Source organism: Dermacentor albipictus, chromosome 1, assembly GCF_038994185.2.
Source record: "Dermacentor albipictus isolate Rhodes 1998 colony chromosome 1, USDA_Dalb.pri_finalv2, whole genome shotgun sequence".
NCBI classification, from domain to species: Eukaryota; Metazoa; Arthropoda; class Arachnida; order Ixodida; family Ixodidae; genus Dermacentor; species Dermacentor albipictus.
Genome location: NC_091821.1, coordinates 20,769,655 through 20,789,928, shown reverse-complemented (window position 1 = coordinate 20,789,928; position 20,274 = coordinate 20,769,655). Strand labels below are relative to the sequence as shown.

Sequence of the window (20,274 nt, the reverse complement as noted above, 5' to 3'; positions counted from 1 at the left end):
TTCCACTCTGCCCTCGCAGCCGCCGGAGCACCATAAGGTGATGTCGTCGGCGTATATGGTGTGCTTGACGCCCTCTACGCGTGCCAACCTCTCGGAAATACCAATCATACAGATGTTGAACAGGGTGGGTGAGATGACGGCGCCCTGAGGAGTGCCCCGCCCTCCGAGGGGCACATCGTTGGAGCGAAAGTCCCCAATGCGAAGCTTGGCCTTCCTGTCCGTTAGGAAAGAGCTGACGTAGCTATGGAATCTGTAACCGAGACCCAGGTCTGAAATGGTCTTTACGATGAAGCTGTGGAGCACGTTGTTGAAAGCTTTCTCGAGGTCCAGACCGAGCAAAGCCTTGACGTCTCTGGAACGGCCATCCACAATCTGATGCTTTATTAGCTTCATTGCATCCTGCGTCGAGAGTCCGGCGCGGAAGCCGATCATGTTGTACGTGTAAACCTCGTTGTCTTCGAGGTACCCGTTGACCCTGTTGAGGACGACGCGCTCCATGACCTTGCCGACGCAGGAGGTTAGAGAAATCGGCCTGAGGTTCTCGATGTTCGGGGCTTTGCCGGGCTTGGGAATGAGCACCGTGCGGGCCATCTTCCATTCTGCAGGAACAACGCCGCTATTCCAGGACTCGTTGATTTTGTCGGTCAGGAAGACGATCGACGTGTCCTCGAGGTTTCTCAACATTCTGTTGGTGACTCCGTCTGGACCAGGCGCAGACTTGCGGTTGAGTGCGAAGATGGCCTGTCTGACCTCGGCAACGTAGAAGTCTTCGTCGAGCTCGGGGCGTGGAGGGCCTCGGTAGTCCGGGAGTTGGGTCACTGGATCTCCGTCGCGACAGACGGGCAAGTACTTTTGTACGAGTTTTGAGACGAGCTCATCGACCGTGTGAGACCTGGTGGCTTCGTGAAGGGCCCGGGCCAACGTATGCCTCTGATTTGACTTTGAGCCGCTTTCGTCGAGAAGGTGCTTCAACATACCCCAGGATTTGCCGTTGCGCATCTGTCCGTCGATGGATTCGCAGAGCTCGTCCCACTGCTGCTGGCATAGCGCCTTGCAGTGGTCATCGATGACCTTGTTGAGCTCCGAGATCTTTTTGCGGAGTCTGCGATTGAGCCTTTGGCCCTTCCATCGGCGGAGCAGGGAGTTTTTGGCCTCGATCAGGTGGGCAAGTCTGCTGTCCATCCGCTCGACGTCGAGATCGGTTTCTACTTTCTTGGTAGCCGCGGAAGCGTCGTTCCGGACGCCTTCGCACCATTCTTCGAGGGTGGCGGGTGCCCTGTCTTTGCCGGGTTCTACGCGAATCTTGCGAAAGCGGTCCCAATCAATGAACGTGAATTCCTTGATCCTACTGCGAGACACCTTGAAGTTAGTCTCGAGAATGTAGTGGTCGCTGCCGAACTCCATGGCGGTGTTCTCCCAGCCCACGTCCTCAACGTTCCTGACGAACGCGAGGTCAGGTGTCGAGTCCCGGGTGACGGAGTTGCCGATGCGCGTAGGAAAATTCTTGTCAGTGACCAGAGTGAGGTCCATCTCGTTGGCGTCTTGCCACAGGTTGCGCCCCTTGGTAGTGTCGTAGACGTAACCCCAGATGCCGTACGGTGCGTTGAAGTCACCGACGACGACTAAGGGTCGAGGGCCGGCCAAGTTGGTCGCTTTCTTGAGGATGGTCTTGAACTGCTGGCGCGAGTCCCTGGGGTTGCTGTAGATATTGAGGACGAACACGCTGTTTCTGCGCTGATTCTGCTGTGGTACGTTGAGCAGGATCTCAACAATGACGTATTCAATTCTACCATTCGCCAGCTTGAGGTCGTGGGAGAGATGAGTCAGCCTTTTATCAATCAAGGTGCAAATCCCTCGCCCCCCGGGCAGGCCCGACACGGCCCTGTAGCCCTGGAGCGAGGCGGCGGAGACTAATGTTTCCTGGAGAGCAATGACTTGAGGTTTGACAGCGAAAGACCTGAGGAACTGCTGCAGAGGGGCTTTTTTGTTAGAATACCCCCTGCAATTCCATTGCCAAATGCGAAAACTCTCTTTGGACCTATCCATTATGGCGGACCGGATGGACTACCACCTAATGGGGCAGTTAGGGCTGTGCAAAGACTGGGACGTCCTGTCGCCGCCCTGGTTGGATATTGAAGTCCAGCTTCCTTTAGTATGGCGGGAACGGTGAGCGGTTGGACGACGGAGGCGGATGAAGCCATTCGCGCCTCAATGGCGTCTATGCGATCAGCGAGAGCTCCGAGGCCCCTGTTGGGGTCTCCGAGTGCAACCTGAATTTGACGAACGTTATCGGTGAGACAACTGACGCTAGCAGTGACCTGTTTGAGGCCATCTGCCAGCCCAATGAGAGTATGCTTAATCTCGCTGACTTCTGCGGACAACGCTCCCGATTCACCTGTTTGTTTTACTACTGCTCTACGTTTGCAGGACGTCGCAGTACCGTCTACTGGGGCTGGGATTGGAGTCTCTGTGGCCTTGCCTGGCGCACCGTTATCCGACGCATTCGAAACGAGTTTCCTAATCTCTGCCATTTCGTTAACTAGCCTCTTGATCGTATTCTTGAGGTCGTCGTTCTCTTGGCGTAAGCGAGTGACTTCCGCGTCCCTAGCTCGCTCTGGGTGTGGGTCGTTACTAGGTGCCTGAGCAGCTTCTACATTGGCACCGGGCTTGGGACGTGCCAGATCGGCCCAAAGGAGGGTCGGCTGCTTCCCCAAATATGTGGAGGCGGGCTGAGGTCCAGATGCTGGCTGGGTTCTGCAACCCGGGTGGCCCCTGGAACCGGATCTGGATCTGGATCGGACTCGGGATCTTGACATCGACCTGGCCCTGGAGACGGAGCGGCTCCTGTTGCGGCCCCTGGAGCGGCCACGAGACCTGGATCTCCCCCTGGACCGGGAGCGGCTGCGACCATACTGGCGTTCAGGCGATGCTTGCCGGGCTTGATTCGCGCCTTCCATGGGCGGGAAATGTTCGGCGTTGAGGGCGCGGGAGCGTTCCCCCCGTCTGCGTCTAACGAGATATGGTGTCTGAAATCGTCGCTTGCACTCCTTGGCGGCGGTAAGGTGGTCGCCACCGCACAGCTTGCATTTGGGATCGCACCTATGCTGGGCCTCGGGGTTTGCTTCTCCGCATCCTCTGCAGATGGCGTCGTTCGGTGAAGGGCAGACGTCGGAGCGGTGCCCGAGCCTGCCGCAGCTGTAACACACGTCCACTTGCTTGCGAAATAAAGTGCACCTGACAATAGTGCCACCGTAGGAGACAAAATTTGGCACTCGGTACCCCTCGAACAGGACCACCACGGTGCCGGTGTTCTTGATTCTTTTGGCGCCCAACGCCATGGGATTTCTCGGGTTTACGAGTTTTTTGTCGATCACCGCGGGCCCGTCGGTAAGGGAGACGCCTCGGATGACGCCCTTGCACGTGTAGTGGGGGGCGGCCTCGTAAGCGCTCACCTCGAAACGTTGACCGGCGACGGAGATGCCCTCGATGCCGACGTAGCGTGCAGCGTTGTCCCTGTTTGGTGTGCTGATCACCATTATGTTTTGTTGAAAGTTGGGACACATCGTGTCCGTGTCTCGCGACGCCGAATCGAGCCCGGCAGCCTGCCATATGGCGTCGGCGACTGCGGTAGGACCACACTTGCTGACACACAGGCCTCCCCTGGGCCGCACGACGATCTTTGCCTCTTCCTTGGGCATCGGAGGCATCCTGGCTCCTCGAATTATCTTGCTTTTAATGCCCGCGCGGTCGGCGCTACGCCGAGCGTGGGAACCGGCTTTATGCTGAGCGTCGGCCGCACTGGCATTGGCCGCGTTTCTCGTGCTCCTTGAAGAACGTCTGGCGGCAACGAGCTGCCACCCTGAGTCTTTAGTGAAGTCCTCGGGGGATAAAAACTCCCCTTCCACCTCACACTCCATCACAAAGTCCGTGGAAAAAGCCTCCGACGAGAAGAGCTGGGCGAGCGATGCCTCCGTCACGTGGTAGTGACGGTGAAGAAAGAACACAGCAGCAGTACTGTGAAAGACAAAACTAGCTTTTATTGGGCGAACCTGTGCCCACAAAACAGGCTACACTTAAAGCACAACGATAGCGGCGAACACAGTCGGCGATCGTCGAAAATCTGATCAGCGGGTCAAGCGCGTCGGCTTTTATAGAGCAGTCGTCGAATGTTCCAGACTAATCGTTCGGACCCGTGTGCCTTCCACAAAGTTCTACACCATTCGCGTTACGCGATGAAATCAGATAACACAAGGTTCGGCGACAACAGACAGCCGGGTAGAAGCATCGATAACTTTCCAGAAACATTGGATACATTCAGGCGCGTCCCTTGCTGTGCGATTACAGTAGTTAAGCGGCGAAACGTGGTCGCCCGATAAAGATAAGTACACGTGTCAATACCCCCCTCTTAAAAAGCATCGACCCGATGCTACATACAAGGGAAATAAAAACACCCGTAGCAAAGAAAACAACAACAACAAAAAAATAATAAGGAATTTCGTCAGCGTCCGTAAAAGGGTTTAAGGCGCACCACGTGGACCACTTCAGATCGTGCGCGGCGCCGCTGTGAATGCGAAATGCCGTCTGGCACGACCTCATAGTCCAAAGCGCCAATACGTCGGATGACCTTGTAGGGTCCGAAATAGCGTCGGAGTAGTTTCTCACTGAGTCCTCGTCGGCGTATCGGTGTCCAAACCCAAACACGGTCGCCGGGCTGGTACTCAACGAAGCGTCGTCTGAGGTTGTAGTGTCGGCTGTCGGTCCTCTGTTGGTTCTTGATCCGTAGGCGGGCGAGCTGTCGGGCTTCTTCGGCGCGCTGGAGATAGCTAGCGACGTCAACATTCTCTTCGTCAGTGACGTGGGGCAGCATGGAGTCGAGCGTCGTCGTCGGGTTCCTGCCGTTAACCAGCTTAAACGGCGTGATCTGTGTTGTTTCTTGCACCGCCGTGTTGTAAGCAAATGTTACGTACGGCAGGACGGCATCCCAGGTCTTGTGTTCGACGTCGACGTACATCGCTAGCATGTCGGCGAGGGTCTTATTCAGCCGCTCCGTAAGACCATTCGTCTGCGGGTGGTAGGCCGTGGTCCTCCTGTGCCTTGTCTGACTGTATTTCAGAATGGCTTGGGTGAGCTCCGCTGTAAAGGCCGTTCCTCTGTCGGTGATGAGGACTTCTGGGGCGCCATGTCGAAGCAGGATGTTTTCGACAAAAAATTTCACCACTTCGGCTGCGCTACCTTTCGGCAGTGCTTTAGTTTCAGCGAAGCTGGTGAGGTAGTCTGTCGCCACGACGATCCACTTATTTCCGGTTGTTGACGTCGGAAAGGGTCCCAGCAAGTCCATCCCGATCTGCTGGAATGGTCGGCAAGGAGGCTCGATTGGCTGTAGTAATCCGGCTGGCCTTGTCGGCGGTGTCTTACGTCGCTGACAGTCTCGGCATGTTCTGACATAATGGGCGACGTCGGCGGTCAGGCGCGGCCAATAATACTTTTGTTGTATCCTCGAGAGTGTCCGGGAAAAACCGAGGTGTCCAGCGGTCGGATCGTCATGTAGGGGCGTGCAATACTTCTGGATGAAGTCCTGACGGGACAACAAGAAGGTAGTTGGCGCGGACTGGTGAAAAGTTCTTCTTCACGAGGAGATTGTTTTGAAGCGTGAAGGAAGATAGTCCGCGCTTAAATGCCCTGGGGACAACGTCGGTGTGCCCTTCCAAATATTCCACCAGGCCTTTTAGCTCCGGATCTGGCCGTTGCTGTTCAGCGAAGTCTTCCGCGCTTATCATGCCAAGGAAGGCGTCGTCATCTTCGTCATCTTGCGGCGGCGGGTCAATGGGGGCGCGTGATAGGCAATCGGCATCGAAGTGTTTTCGTCCGGACTTGTAGGTTACAGTGATGTCGTATTCTTGTAGTCTGAGGCTCCACCGCGCCAGTCGTCCTGAAGGATCCTTTATACTCGCTAGCCAACACAACGCGTGATGGTCACTGACGACTTTGAATGGCCTGCCATAAAGATAAGGGCGAAATTTAGCTGTAGCACAAACGATGGCGAGGCATTCCTTTTCGGTCGTAGAATAGTTGCCTTCCGCTTTTGACAGCGACCGGCTAGCGTAAGATATCACCTGTTCGACTCCGTTTTTCCTCTGGACTAGAACGGCACCGAGGCCTAAGCTACTGGCGTCAGTATGGATTTCTGTATCGGCATATTCGTCGAAGTGCGCAAGTACCGGCGGCGACTGCATGCGTCGTTTGAGTTCTTCAAATGCGTCGGCCTGCGGCGTTTCCCACTTGAACTCAACATCACATTTAGTTAGACGTGTCAACGGCTCGGCGATGCGTGAAAAGTCCTTGACAAAGCGCCTGTAGTAGGCACACATGCCAAGGAATCTACGCACTGCCTTCTTGTCGGTGGGCTGCGGGAACTTTGCGATGGCAGCTGTTTTCTGCGGGTCGGGGCGTACTCCGGATTCACTGATGACGTGGCCTAGGAACAGAAGCTCGTCGTAAGCGAAGCGGCATTTTTGTGGTTTCAGAGTGAGCCCTGATGACTTGATGGCCTCTAGTACTGTGGCAAGCCGCCTAAGGTGATCGTCGAAATTTCCGGCGAATACAACGACGTCATCCAAGTAAACGAGACAGGTCTGCCATTTCAATCCCGCTAAAACCGTGTCCATCACGCGCTGGAACGTTCCAGGCGCCGAGCACAGTCCAAATGGCATAACCTTGAACTCGTAGAGGCCGTCTGGGGTGATGAAGGCGGTCTTTTCGCGATCTCTTTCGTCGACTTCTATTTGCCAATAGCCAGACTTGAGGTCCATCGAGGAGAAGTACTTAGCGTTGCAGAGCCGATCCAATGCGTCGTCTATCCGTGGAAGGGGGTATACGTCCTTCTTCGTGATCTTGTTCAGACGACGATAATCGACGCAGAAACGTAGGGTTCCGTCCTTTTTCTTCACCAGGACAACAGGGGATGCCCACGGGCTTTTCGACGGCTGGATGATGTCGTCGCGCAGCATTTCGTCGACTTGTTCTCTTATAGCTTCGCGTTCTCGCGGCGAAACTCGGTAAGGGCTTTTGCGGAGCGGTCGAGCGTCCTCCTCGGTGATTATGCGATGCTTGGCGACTGGTGTTTGTCGAATCCTCGATGTCGTCTAAAAGCAGCCTTTGTATCGTCGGAGCAGACTTCTGAGCTGCTGTTGCTTAATCACTGGGAGACTTGGATTAATGTCGTAGTCTGGTTCGGGAACCATGGTCGTCGGGGTAGATGCGGCGGATTCCGAGAGGACAAACGCATGACTGGTTTCCACAATTTCCTCGATGTACGCGATCGTCGTGCCCTTGTTGATGTGCTTGAACTCCGGGCTCAAGTTTGTCAGCAACACTTCAGTTTTCCCTTCATGCAGTCGGGCGATCCCTCTTGCGACGCAAATTTCACGGTCTAGCAGGAGACGTTGGTCGCCTTCTATGACACCTTCTACGTCAGCGGGTATTTCGGTGCCAACCGAAATAACAATGCTGGAGCGGGGCGGGATGCTCACTTGGTCTTCGAGCACACTCAAGGCGTGGTGACTACGAGGGCTCTCCGGCGGTATCGCTTTATCTTCCGACAGCGTTATTGACTTCGACTTCAGGTCGATGACTGCGCCGTGTTGGTTCAGGAAGTCCATACCGAGAATGACGTCTCGAGAACACTGTTGGAGGATAACGAAGGTGGCAGGATAAGTCCGGTCATGAATGGTTATCCTTGCCGTGCAGATTCCAGTCGGCGTAATCAGGTGTCCTCCAGCGGTGCGAATTTGAGGGCCTTCCCATGCAGTCTTAACCTCCTTCAACTGGGCGGCGATGTGTCCACTCATGACGGAGTAATCAGCCCCTGTGTCTACTAAGGCGGTAACCGCGTGGCCGTCGAGAAGCACGTCGAAGTCGGTGGTTCTTTGTCTGGCGTTGCAGTTAGGTCTTGGCGTCGGATCACGGCTGCGTCGTGTTGAACTGAAGCTGGAACGTCGCGTCGTCAAGTCGTCTTTCATCGGTGTAGTCTTGGCTTGCTGACTTCGTCGGGACGGCGGCGTGTCGTCATTAGGTCGTCGAGATGGTTTCTTCGTCGACTTCGTCGGCGGCGGAGGATCTTCGTCAGTTCGACGAACAGCAACCGCACCTCCATCGGTTGCTGCCTTTAGTTTTCCGGATATGGGCTCGCTGACCGGCCCCGGGCTGGGCCAGTGTATGGTCGGCGCTGCGGCGACAGGTAGCGGCCTGGTGATGGCGAACGCGACGGTCGCCGAGAGCTCCTTTGAGTAGCGGCGAGGTAGTTGGCAATGTCACGTGGGCGCTCTCCAAGCTGTGGACGGGGCGCGTTGACGGCGAAACCTCGCAGTCCCATCTTTCGGTATGGGCATCGTCGGTAGACGTGACCTGCTTCTCTGCAGTGGTAGCAGAGCGGGCGGTGGTAAGGAGCGCGCCAAAGTCTGTCTTCCTCGGGTAGCTGCGCTCGGCGACGGGTGGGCGAGCTGGCGGCGGCGGTGGTGGTCGACGGAATTGCGGCGTTACGGGGCCCTGGCGCGGTCGTGGAAGGGGACCTTGACGGCGGGCGACGGCGGCTTAGCTCATCGCTTGCGGCTGAGGCTGCGACGGTTCTGGTTGCACCTCAGGAACTCCAAGCGATCGGTGCACCTCTTCTTTTACGATGTCGGCGATCGAGGCCACTTGAGGCTGCGACGAAGGCAAGACCTTGCGCAGTTCTTCGCGCACAATGGCCCTGATGGTCTCGCGCAGATCGTCCGTGGCCAGTGATTGAATTCCTGCGTAGTGGGTAGAGCGTGTACGGCGGTTGAATTGCCGGTTCCGCATTTCGAGTGTCTTCTCGATGTTCGTCGCCTCACGAAGAAACTCTTCGACGGTCTTCGGTAGGCTTCTTCCCATCCCGGCGAAAACTTCCTCCTTTACACCACGCATCAGTAGGCGGACTTTCTTCTCCTCGGCCATATCCGGGTCGGCGTGGCGGAACAAACGGCTCATTTCTTCCGAAAAAATGGCAACGTTCGCGTTTGGTAGCTGCACTCGGGCATCCAGCATAGCTTCGGCCCTTTCCTTGCGCACGAAGCTTGTAAAGTTGCGTAGGAAGCCGCTACGGAACAGGTCCCACGTTGTCAAGGTCGATTCCCTGTTCTCAAACGAAGTTCTGGCGGTGTCTTCTAAGGCGAAGTAGACATGCCTCAGCTTCTCGTCGGAGTCCCAGTTGTTGAATGTTGCGATTCGTTCGTAGGTCTCCAGCCATGATTCCGGGTCTTCAGTCGCTGCTCCATGGAAGGTTCGTGGGTCCCGAGGTTGTTGCAGGATAACAGGGGACGCTGGGGCAGCCATTGGGGTTGTCTTGACCACGATCTTCTTTGTCGTCTCAGGTAGAAGTCCGTACTCTGGGGGCAGTCCTTGCAATCTGCGGCTAGCACGTTGGTCTTGGGCGATGTTGGTTCTGTCCTCGGGCTTCGGGCTTGGATCGCGGCTTTGCGGGGGCGTTCGGTACATGAACGCACCAGCACCTCCACCAGATGTCACGTGGTAGTGACGGTGAAGAAAGAGCACAGTAGCAGTACTGTGAAAGACAAAACTTGCTTTTATTGGGCGAACCTGTGCCCACAAAACAGGCTACACTTAAAGCACAACGATAGCGGCGAACACAGTCGTCGATCGTCGAAAATCTGATCAGCGGGTCAAGCGCGTCGGCTTTTATAGAGCAGTCGTCGAATGTTCCAGACTAATCGTTCGGACCCGTGTGCCTTACACAAAGTTCTACATCATTCGCGTTACGCGATGAAATCAGATAACACAAGGTTCGGCGAAACGTGGTCGCCCGATAAAGATAAGTACACGTGTCAATATATATATATATATATATATATATATATATATATATATATATATATATATATATACACCCCATATATATGATGTCCACACACGAGTTGTGGTGTAGCGCCTTCGGGCGCACCGCCACGTCGCCGATGTCGCACACTTCGAGGAGGGGCTCCAAGTCGGCGCCGGGCGTTATTGTGTGATGCTATTTAACCAAAATCACAATCATAGCGAGTTGATTGATCACTATTGTTGCTAAATCGTCATCAGGCCCGTCCCATCTGGCCAGATTGATATCTGGCCCGTGCGTGTGCGCTGCAAGTAAAATTACCTCTGCATGTTTTTCACGAAGGAGCGGCGGTTATTTGAAATTTGGTCTGCACGAGTGTGCGCCTTTGCAGGAGCCTTAACTGGATGGTGGGACAGAATCGCACGAGGCTCAGGATCGCGAGCTTCCTCTCCATCGTACATCTACATCGGCGCACATGCCGGTTATACTCGTGGGGATAGCTTTACTCGTACTAGACGCTACAAAAATAACTACGTTAAGTTCCATGAGTGGTTCTTCTAGCACTCCTTTATACAGAATTGTGGCGTGACTTCATTATTCTTGCATTCAGCTTACGTTGCGCAGGTGTCTGAGCAGCTCGCAATCGTCAAGTTCATGTGTATTGGCGGCACCCGAGCGGCTGCCCAATCCAGGCATGGCCCATATGGAGACTTTTCGCTGTGCAGTACATAACGCGAACAATACGAATGCCAGAAGGTAGGAGAACGATACGGGACAACCGCAGGCTCTGACATCATAGAATGTTTTCCTTTACAGTTCGTTAAGCTATAATTCTGCGCTCAGTGGTATTGTTCTATACATTCCGTCTTCTTTCTTTTTCAAGGCGTGACGTAAGCGTGACGCGAGCATAATGTCGCATATGGCAAAGTTAACCTCACAATTTCTTTTCTAACGCGACGCAATCTTTGCGTGTTGCATACGAAAATGAATGAAAGCAGACAGCCCATCGTCCTTCATAAAACAAAGCAACTTTCTTCCTCGGTGAAAATACACCAGGCTTCTCAAAGCACGAGGTCATTCCTTCATAAACCCCTCTAACCGACGTGGGATGCATTAGGCAAGATGCCTGTCTCTGAAAAAAACGCATACTTGTCGTAGATTAGCACCAACGCGCTTGTTTTCAACCTCGTGACAACATAAACCATCCAGCATTGAAGAGTGTGTGTTCTAGGCCCGGTTACCGCTATCTCGTGAAACGCAAGGGACTCAGGCCACGTCAGCTGACCAATGAGTGAGTGAACAAACATTTATTCTAGGTCCGGCGAGGACGCGAACTCGTCGCGCACCCGGCTAGTCCCACGTCGGGACCGGCAGGTCTAGCCCACCGGCCCGGTCGCGGGCTCGCCGGACAGCCAGGATTTGCTTTTCTAGAGCGGGGCTACGCAGAAGCGAGTCCCACTCCTCCTTGATGAACTTGGGGTATGTCGACCCGCACTCCCACAGCATGTGCGCTAGGGTGGAGGTCTGCCCGCAGGAGGGGCAGGCGTCGTCGCGATACACGTCCGGGTAAGCCTCGTGGAGAACGGACAGACATGAATACGTACTGGTCTGCAGAAGCCTAAGAGAAACGGCTTGCGCCCTATTCAACCTGGTGTGAGTGGGTGGAAAGACCCTTCTAGACATGCCGAAGAATTTAATAATCTCGTTGTGAGTAGCGGGAGCATCCCTGTGGCCGTAGGGAGGAGGGGAGTCGGTACTTCTTGCACAGGAAGCGCGGTCGGTGAGGTCACGCGCAGCCTCGTGAGCAGACTCATTCAGATTCAGGGAAGCACCTTCGACCGACCCTACGTGAGCTGGAAACCAGTGGATTGAATGATGCGTGAGAGCATATCGACTCGAGTTGCTAAGAAGACGAGCAGGTTGCTTGGCGATGCAACCCTTCTGAAAAGCCCTAACTGCTGTTTTGGAATCGCTATATATCTCGGACCCATTACCGTCTAGCAGGGAGAGGGCGATGGGGGCTTGCTCGGCGACTCCGGGGTCTGAAGTGCGAATGGAGGCACAATTAGAAATCTTGCCGCTGGAGTCGACCACAACGATGGCAAAGGTCTTCCCATCGCTGTACTCCGCGGCGTCGACGAAGCTTGCTCTAATGTCTCGTTGCTTGATCTGTTTGAGGATCGCTGCTGCTCTGGCCTTGCGTCTGCCCTCGTTATGCACGGGATGGACGTTTCGTGGCACAGGGGCCACTTCGAACTTATCTTGAATGCACCTAGGGATCGGGGTACTGACCATCGGGAATCCCGCAGGTGGGTAACCCAGCTCTTCGAGGATGTGTTTATCTGCCACTGTGGTGCTCAGGCGAGTGAGTTGCGCACGTTCTTGGGCTTCGGCAATCTCCTCGGCACCCCCAGCTTGAGGAGATCCTCGGTATGGGTCCTGATGGGTAGCCCGAGAGCCCTCTTGACCACTTTGCGGATGAGAGCATTGAGTTTGTCTCGCTCCGCTCTGAGCCAGTTGTGCATAGAAATTGTGTACGTAAAGTGACATAGCACGAAGGCATTGATAAGCCTGAGGAGATTGTTTTCCTTCATTCCTCGGTGCCGGTTTGCTATTCTGCGAACGAGGAACAAAGTGTTGTCCGTCTTTGCGATGATCAGCTGACCAATAAGCTGTCAAACATAACCGATAGCGATGGGAGCCGATGGCGGTTCCATCGTGCAAACAATGGAACCGCCGGCACTGCCACCTCTCGTTAAATTCCTTGTTTACTCGCACTATGTGATTTTCCCGGTGAAACTTCACGGTTCTGCCTTGCGTACATTTTTTCTTCATAACAAGTAAAAAAAAACACCGTAGGTATATAAACGCATTTTGAGAAAAGTAACTATTTTTACTGCAATCAGTGTAATAAGGGAAAGGCCGCATGAGATGCGTAGTGTTTAACGAATTACATTTAAAATATACACATTGTTTAAAGATACAATAAGTTCAACCACAAATATCCACACGCTACGAAAGCCTGAAAAGGCTCTGAGCAAGGGAGCATTATTAATTAACAAAAGAGTTCAATGGGCCGAAACGACGGTGAGAGTGTGGCGATGCAGGTGTCCCTCGCCGCCAATATATATCGCCGCAGATTAGCATATTTTGCACGGTTTGCCAAACCAATAGTAATGGCGGAAAATGTTTGCGATTTCAGCCCATTTCAACGTCACGTGCCCCAATACACAAGACACGGACGCTTTTTCATTTCGCCTCTATCGAAACGCAACCACCTTGGCCGAGATTTGATGCCTCGACCTCGTGCTTGGCAGCCCGACTCCACAGGCGCTGAGGCACCGCGTCGGGTAGAAAAAAAAAACAGAATTTACGGAACGCCGCCCCGTTATGGTGACATTGAAAATACATTTCAGGGGTTCCTGCTCTACAATTTACAGCGCTTCGCCCATCTCGTCATGTTGAACAATGCGCAGACGCGATTTCTGCAATGTTTCAGTTTCCCAGGACGAATTTAGAAAAAACATGACTACTCGACCGCCAACGAAGGCGTCAACATGTCGGATAATGGTCGCCATGCAACCATCACGCACGTTCAGAAACCAAACCGTTCATGTGTCCTGGCGTGATTGGTGAATCTTGCGCCTTCCTCATCACAAGCATCATTCTGACAAATCACATAAGCGAGAGCGAACGTTTCGCTTTTCGAGCTGTTATAAAATCATGCGCCTAAATATAAGTCTCGAAATGAAATCCTGCCGTAGTCAATACCTAGACAATAAATTCTAGGTGGCCCCGCTTTAAGGCACAGGGAGGCTTTTTCCATATATAATATCTATACCAGCCAACGTATCAAATTTGACGAGAAGTATTGCTCGGTGATTATGTGTACATTACAGCAGAGAGTATATTGTTCTACTGAAAAGTTGTAGTAGCACTGGGAATATATATACATTACCCTACATCGAACGAGTGGAAAAAACCAATAATACAGAGCTATCCATTGAAAACGATTTAATATACAATAGCATATAAATCCAGTTACTATGCCACACACTGTTATGTTTGTGCCTTGGGATTTGCTTAACGGGAGGCCAGTGCTGTGGTGTGTCGACCGTGGAGGCAGCATTCATCCCCACTTGGTGCCCGCTTCCGGCACCTGACGACTAAGTGCACGGCTTGGGTCTCCTCGCGGCTGCACGGCGTCAACGGCGGAAGCGGCCGCCGGCTCACCGACTGCTATTCAGCCCCTCCTCGTGCGGACAGCAATGCACCCCACCCCCTCCTTTGGGCGGCGGCGCCCAGGGGCAACCCTTTTAGCGACCACCCAAGGACTATGTTTCGACACCTTGCCTTGCAGATTGTTCCCTTTGTCGTATGCCGGGCCATTGAACTTGCCCAGCGCACCATACCGACCGACCGACAGATTGGCCTGACGGCGAAGCGCGGTGCCCGGAGGCGCCGGCCACTGAGAGCGGCGTTGGGACCACGGAGGCTGCCCGGACCCTCTCTCTCTCGAAACTGCTCGTCTTTAGGGACTGTCTGGGGAATCTGGGGATGGGAAGTATTATTTAAGCAGCTTGCAGCTGCTCTGTTGGTCTCTCCTGTTAACCACGCCAACTTGTACATACTGTATAAAGAATTCTTCGCTGAGAAAACTCTCCTCGTGTCTGACTCTGCGTGAAGTGGGGTCCAGACCTCCTGCCGGCCACGCATACCTCGGCACACGCAACAGCCGGATGGCGAGCGGTGGGATCGAGCCTGAAGTATGACGGACGACAGCACACCGAGATCACGGGGACGGACAGCTTAGGGCTGGTGAGCGTTGGCTTTGCTCTTTTGAGTGACCAGGCTGACGGGATAGAGGTGTAATCCTAGTCGCTGGTAGGGACCTGCCGCAGAAGCATGTGTTTTGGTACTTCTGGGTAGAGGTCGAGGCATTGTCACACCAGGGTTCCGTGATGGATCTCAAACGGTTGCTTAGAACTCAGCTCATATCCCTTTGCGAGGAGCTAGGCGTTGAAGTTCAGCTTCAAATGACGAAAGCAAGTATCATTGAAGCGATTGAGAGCACGGATCTTGCGAAAGAAGAAATCGTAGAAATGTGGAACGAAATCCTAAGGTGCAAGGCAGACGAGCAGAAGCTAATAGAGCTCCACATAGAGAAACTTCGACTTGAAGTCGAGTTGAGAAAGACAAGTGTGGTTCCGCAATCAGAGGGAGCAGGTAGACATGACCTATATGATCGATCTAAAATTATGCAGCCCTTCAAGGTTGGACAAGACATAGGCCTGTATCTAGTAAATTTCGAGAGAACTTGCGAAAAGTCAAAATTTGTTCGCAGCAATTGGGCGCGGCGCTTGCTTAGTTTGTTGCCCTGCGAGGCAGCAGATGTGCTTGCGAGGTTGCCTGCGGATGATTCTGATGACTATGATCAGGTGAAAGAGAGCCTATTGAAGCGGTTTCATTTGTCAGCAGGGGCATTCAGGCAGAGATTTCGAAGTCTGAACAAAAGGCAGGGCGCCACTTTTGCTGAGTTTGCTTATGAGTTAAAGGTAAATTTGGCCGCGTGGTTAAAGGGCGCCAAAGCTTTTGGCAGCTTCAAAAAGGCATTAGAAATGTTTGCCTTGGAGCAGTTTTATTCAAAGATGCCAGAGGCAATGAAACTTTGGATCCAAGACAGGGATCGTGTCTAGTCGGTGCAGTCAGCTGCTGACCTGGCGGATCAGATATGCCTCACGCAGAGGAATAAAACAGGAGGCTACGATCGCCAGTGCAGGGGAAAAGAGAGGCTGGGAGGGTAGAGCTAGGCCCAGAAATGGGAGAGATGCTGCGAAAGAAGTGGAGCCGAAGGTTCACGAGCAGCCGATAGGGGAACAAGAGAGAGAGATTCGCGAGAAACGTTCACAGAAGAGCTTGTTCGAAGAACGGAGGCCGGTGACGTGCTTTAACTGCAACGAAACCGGTCACATAGCTGTCGGCTGCCGCAGACCAAAGGTTGTGTTCGCGTACGTTTCTGACTCGCAGACTAATGATGAGCTGCTCAAACCGCACCTGTCTAAACTGCAGGTGAATGGGAAAAGCTGCAACGTGTTGCGGGACAGTGGAGCGACCATTGACTTGGTGCACTCAGATTATGTGAAGCAGGAGCAGTACAATGGCAAATGCGCTTGGATAAAGCATGTGGTAAAAGACACGAGTGTCTGCCTTCCGGTCGCAGATGTGGTGCTCAGCGGGCCATTCGGTGAAGTGTGTACTGAGGCGGCTGTTTCTAACAAGCTACCGTCGCAGTGCACATACTTGTTTTCTAACCGCACCGATCGCCTACTGAGGGACCAGGGTAAAGATTGGGTGGAGGGTAGCGTTCAGGCTCTAACGACATCTAAAGTGCGTGCCTTGGCTCCTAAACCGGAAATGCAAGAACGGGACACCGACGTGGAAGTGAGCCAACCATTCGGCGATGAGTGCGAAATTGAGCCAGAGAACCCTTCAGTATCTGTGAGTAGTGAGAGAGAGACTGTTAAGCATGAGAGAGAGGTTGCAGAAAATACAGAGGTGAAGGCTGTTAGGCAGTCAGGCAGAACAACCAGTCAAACCAAGTTAGAGAGCGCATTGATGAAGGACACCGAATATGCGGACGGGTTATTTGTCCTGCCGTGCTCTAGCTCACTAGATAGCATGCTAGCAAAAGTGACGAGAGAGGTTCTCATTAAGGAGCAAACAGTTAATTTAGCTCTCAACGTGACGGAGGAAGTGGCGACAGAAATTTCGTGCCTAAGTGAAATGAATGAAATTACGGGTGCGGAAGATGCGATGAGGGTCGCTGCGTCTCAGGAAGCTTTGAAAGACATGCGATTGGCTGATCTAAATAACTTGGTAGAAGAGAACATGGATTTGTTTTCTCAAAATCCAGGAAAGACGGACCTGATGGCTCACGACATAGAACTCGCATCCGAAACTCCAGTGAAATCACAAGCTTACAGGACGGCACCGAGAAAGCAGGAAATGTTCAAAAGAGAAGTTGAGCGGATGCTAGAACTTAAAATAATCAAGCCTTACGAGAGCTTCTATGCTTCTCCGCTCATTCTTGTAGAGGTCCCGGGTAAAGACCCACCACCTTGCATTGATTATAGGAGGCTGAATGCGACAATCAAAGATCAGATGTGTCCCAACCCCCCATATTCAGAACTAGCGCCTCCACTGACCGATTCCCTAAGAAAATCGGCTCTTGAAAAAGTAATTTGGGATGACGCCAAAGGGGACGCGTTTCAGGGGCTCAAAGCGGCTCTCTCGGCTTCTCCCGTGCTGCGTGCACCGAACTACGACCAACCCTTCATTGTACAGTGCGATACAAGCAATCGTGGGTTAGGGGTTATGTTGTGTCAGGAGGGTGACAATGGTGAAGAGCACCCAGTGTTATGCGCGAGCCGAAAGCTCACGGTGCGACAGGAGGCCTATAGCGCATCGCAAAAAGAATGTGCATGCCTTGTTTGGGCATCTCAAAAACTAGCCTGCTACCTTTACGGAACGACATTTGTCTTTGTGACTGATCATTGCCCGCTAAAGTGGCTGGCTCAAATGTGAGGCAAGAATCCCCGATTGTTAAGGTGGAGTCAAGCACTTCAGGAGCTGAATTTCAGCGTGCGCTATCGAAAAGGAGCGGCCAACACCAATACTGATGGTTTAAGCCGCGCCTTTTAGTTTATCTTGCCAGCTTGTACTAGATTTCTTTTGACTGCAACTGTATTGTTTTGTTTATTTGCCTTGTGAAGAAGCGAGAACACTTGTGTGACTACCAGAAGTTAACGAAGTACATGTATAGGATTTTTCACTGTCAATGTCAGCTTCGTCGCTTGCGGAGTACGGCTTGCACTGCAGAGCCAGTGGTTTCCTTTTACGTGATTTAGGAGAAAATGAAGAGACAGGAGGCGAAGCAGATCTCTTCCGTCGAGCAGCTGAGACTTCTCACCGTACGAGATCTTCCCCGTCGGCGGAGGAGCTGTTATGTTTGTGCCTTGGGATTTGCTTGACGGGAGGCCAGTGCTGTGGTGTGTCGACCGTGGAGGCAGCATTCATCCCCACATGGCGCCCGCTTCGGGCACATGACGACTAAGTACACGGCTTGGGTGTCCTCGCGGCTGCACGGCGTACACGACAGAGGCGGCCGCCGGCTCACCGACTGCTATTCAGCCCCTCCTCGTGCGGACAGCAATGCACCCCACCCCCTCCTTTGGGCGGCGGCGCCCAGGGGCAACCCTTTTAGCGACCACCCAAGGACTATGTTTCGACACCTTGCCGTGCAGATTGTTCCCTTTGTCGTATGCCGGGCCATTGAACTTGCCCAGCGCACCATACCGACCGACCGACAGATTGGGCTGACGGCGAAGCGCGGTGCCCGGAGGCGCCGGCCACTGAGAGCGGCGTTGGGACCACGGAGGCTGCCCGGACCCTCTCTCCCTCGAAACTGCTCGTCTTTAGGGACTGTCTGGGGAATCTAGGGACGGGAAGTGTTATTTAAGCAGCTTGCAGCTGCTCTTTTGGTCTCTCCTGTTAACCACGCCAACTTGTACATACTGTATAAAGAATTCTTCGCTGAGAAAGCTCTCCTCGTCTCTGACTCTGCGTGAAGTGGGGTCCAGACCTCCTGCCGGCCACGCATACCTCGGCACACGCAACAACACATATACATCAGTACAGTGTTGTGTTATAACCGTACTACACAGCTCCTATCTACGACAAGTGCGATTACAATAAAATGCCCGAGTACAATTCTCACTTGTATCCCGCTCCGAAGCCTCCGTAAATACTAAACATTGGGGTTAAAACAGACTGGTAGTAAATGTGGCATACTTTTTGTGAGGTTTGCATTAACATCGCTAACCATTCCAAGCATTGGAATGCTGCAAAAGTGAGGGCTGCTCGCCAGAAGATTGGCACGCCGAAAGAGAAAGAAGCCCAGCACTTCACGCGCCGTTCCACGGGGCTCGCGAGTGCGGCTCGACCGGCCGGAGCAGCCTCGGTTGGATCGCGGCAGGCGGCCGTCTTCGCGCTGCGGGCACGGCTGCTCTGGAAGCCAGGCCTGCCACCGGATTCCCTGTCAGCCTCAAGGCGGAGGCCAACGGCAGGGAGACAGCGGGAGTGCGCGCCGACGGAGGAGCCAAGCCGAGGGAGTGCGCCGAGCTGTTGCCGCCATGACGGAGGAGGGTCATTCGGCCAACAAGAAAGCGGTCCCGCCCAAGACCACCCGGGCGAAGCGAAAGCGGGCTGCTGCCGACGATGGGGGCAGTCCATCTGAAGAGGCGCCCGTCGTCAAGCGGCCACGCGGGAAGGCGACCAAGGATTCCTCTACACCAACGACGAGGTCCAGGTCAGTGAAGCCGGCGGCGCAGAAAGCAATCACCATCAGGGCTTCTGCTAAGATAAGAAAGACCTTCGATGAGCCGACCCTAGACGCCGATGTGGACGCCCCGTTCACCAGCAAGGGGCGTTCACAAAAGGCACCTAGAGCGAGCCGCAACACTCGAGCACACAGCTCGTCCACAAGCGGTGCCTTCTCGGTCGCGGCCAAGGGTACCAAGCATCGCCTCCGCTCGCGTAGTCTCTCCCCCGGCAGCAGCAGCCACCATGCCAGGAGGGGAAGGAGCCGTGGCCGATCCCGACACTCGTCCCGCAGCGGCCGAGGTGGCCGCAAGCACAGAGGCAGTCGCCGGGGGACGTCGACCACCGGCTCGGAGAGCAGCCGAGGCCGAAAGAGGGGACGCAGCAAGAGCCGACGTCACCACCGCTCCGTGAGCGGCTCGTCTGCCGCGAGCGCGACCACCAAGAGTGGCGGACGTAAACGGCACCGCCGCGCCCGTAGCAGGTCGTCGAGCCGTCGAGGTAGGCGGGTGAAGTCGAAGAAGGCGGCGAGCAGGTCGTCGTCGAAATCACGGCGGGCCAAGCGGACGAGTTCTTCCAAGCCCAAGAAAAGTGCCAAGGGCAAGTGACGTCACAGTGATCACGGAAGCGCGCTGGTCACATCCAGTGGAAATCGGCACTTGGGATTTGCATTGGCTCCCCGCGGAAGATCCAATAATTTGGAGGCGACGTAATTTCATTCCCGAAATATTGCCTTGCGTCATTCGAAAGGGGTTCACAATAAATTTCTCGAAGGAGCTAAACTGTTGTTCACTTATTTCTTCCAGGTGTTGTTGCCCACGGTGTATGTTATTCTCTTGTTCGTTAAAGTTAATACGGGATTAAAGGTAAATGTAGCGCTCACTGTAAGGCAGGCCCAATCGAGCAAGCAATAAAGCAGCTCCTCGTCGGAGCTCTATCGGCCCGAGTGGTCGAGGGTTGGCAACGCTGCGTGCGGACAGCGCAAGTGAAAAAATACGGCGACGATTGAGGGTTAAATGAGAGTGAAATGCGATATCAGCACGTCG

At 53.9% G+C, this 20,274-nt stretch overlaps 1 protein-coding gene across 1 annotated transcript; it reads left to right on the top strand.

Moving 5' to 3' along the window:
- The first annotated feature begins 19,041 nt into the window (after positions 1 to 19,041).
- Positions 19,042 to 19,836, top strand: LOC135909949 (micronuclear linker histone polyprotein-like). Its single transcript, XM_065441954.1, has one exon. The coding sequence runs from the start codon at positions 19,042 to 19,044 to the stop codon at positions 19,834 to 19,836; it is 795 nt and encodes a 264-aa protein (XP_065298026.1).
- The last annotated feature ends 438 nt before the right edge of the window (positions 19,837 to 20,274 follow it).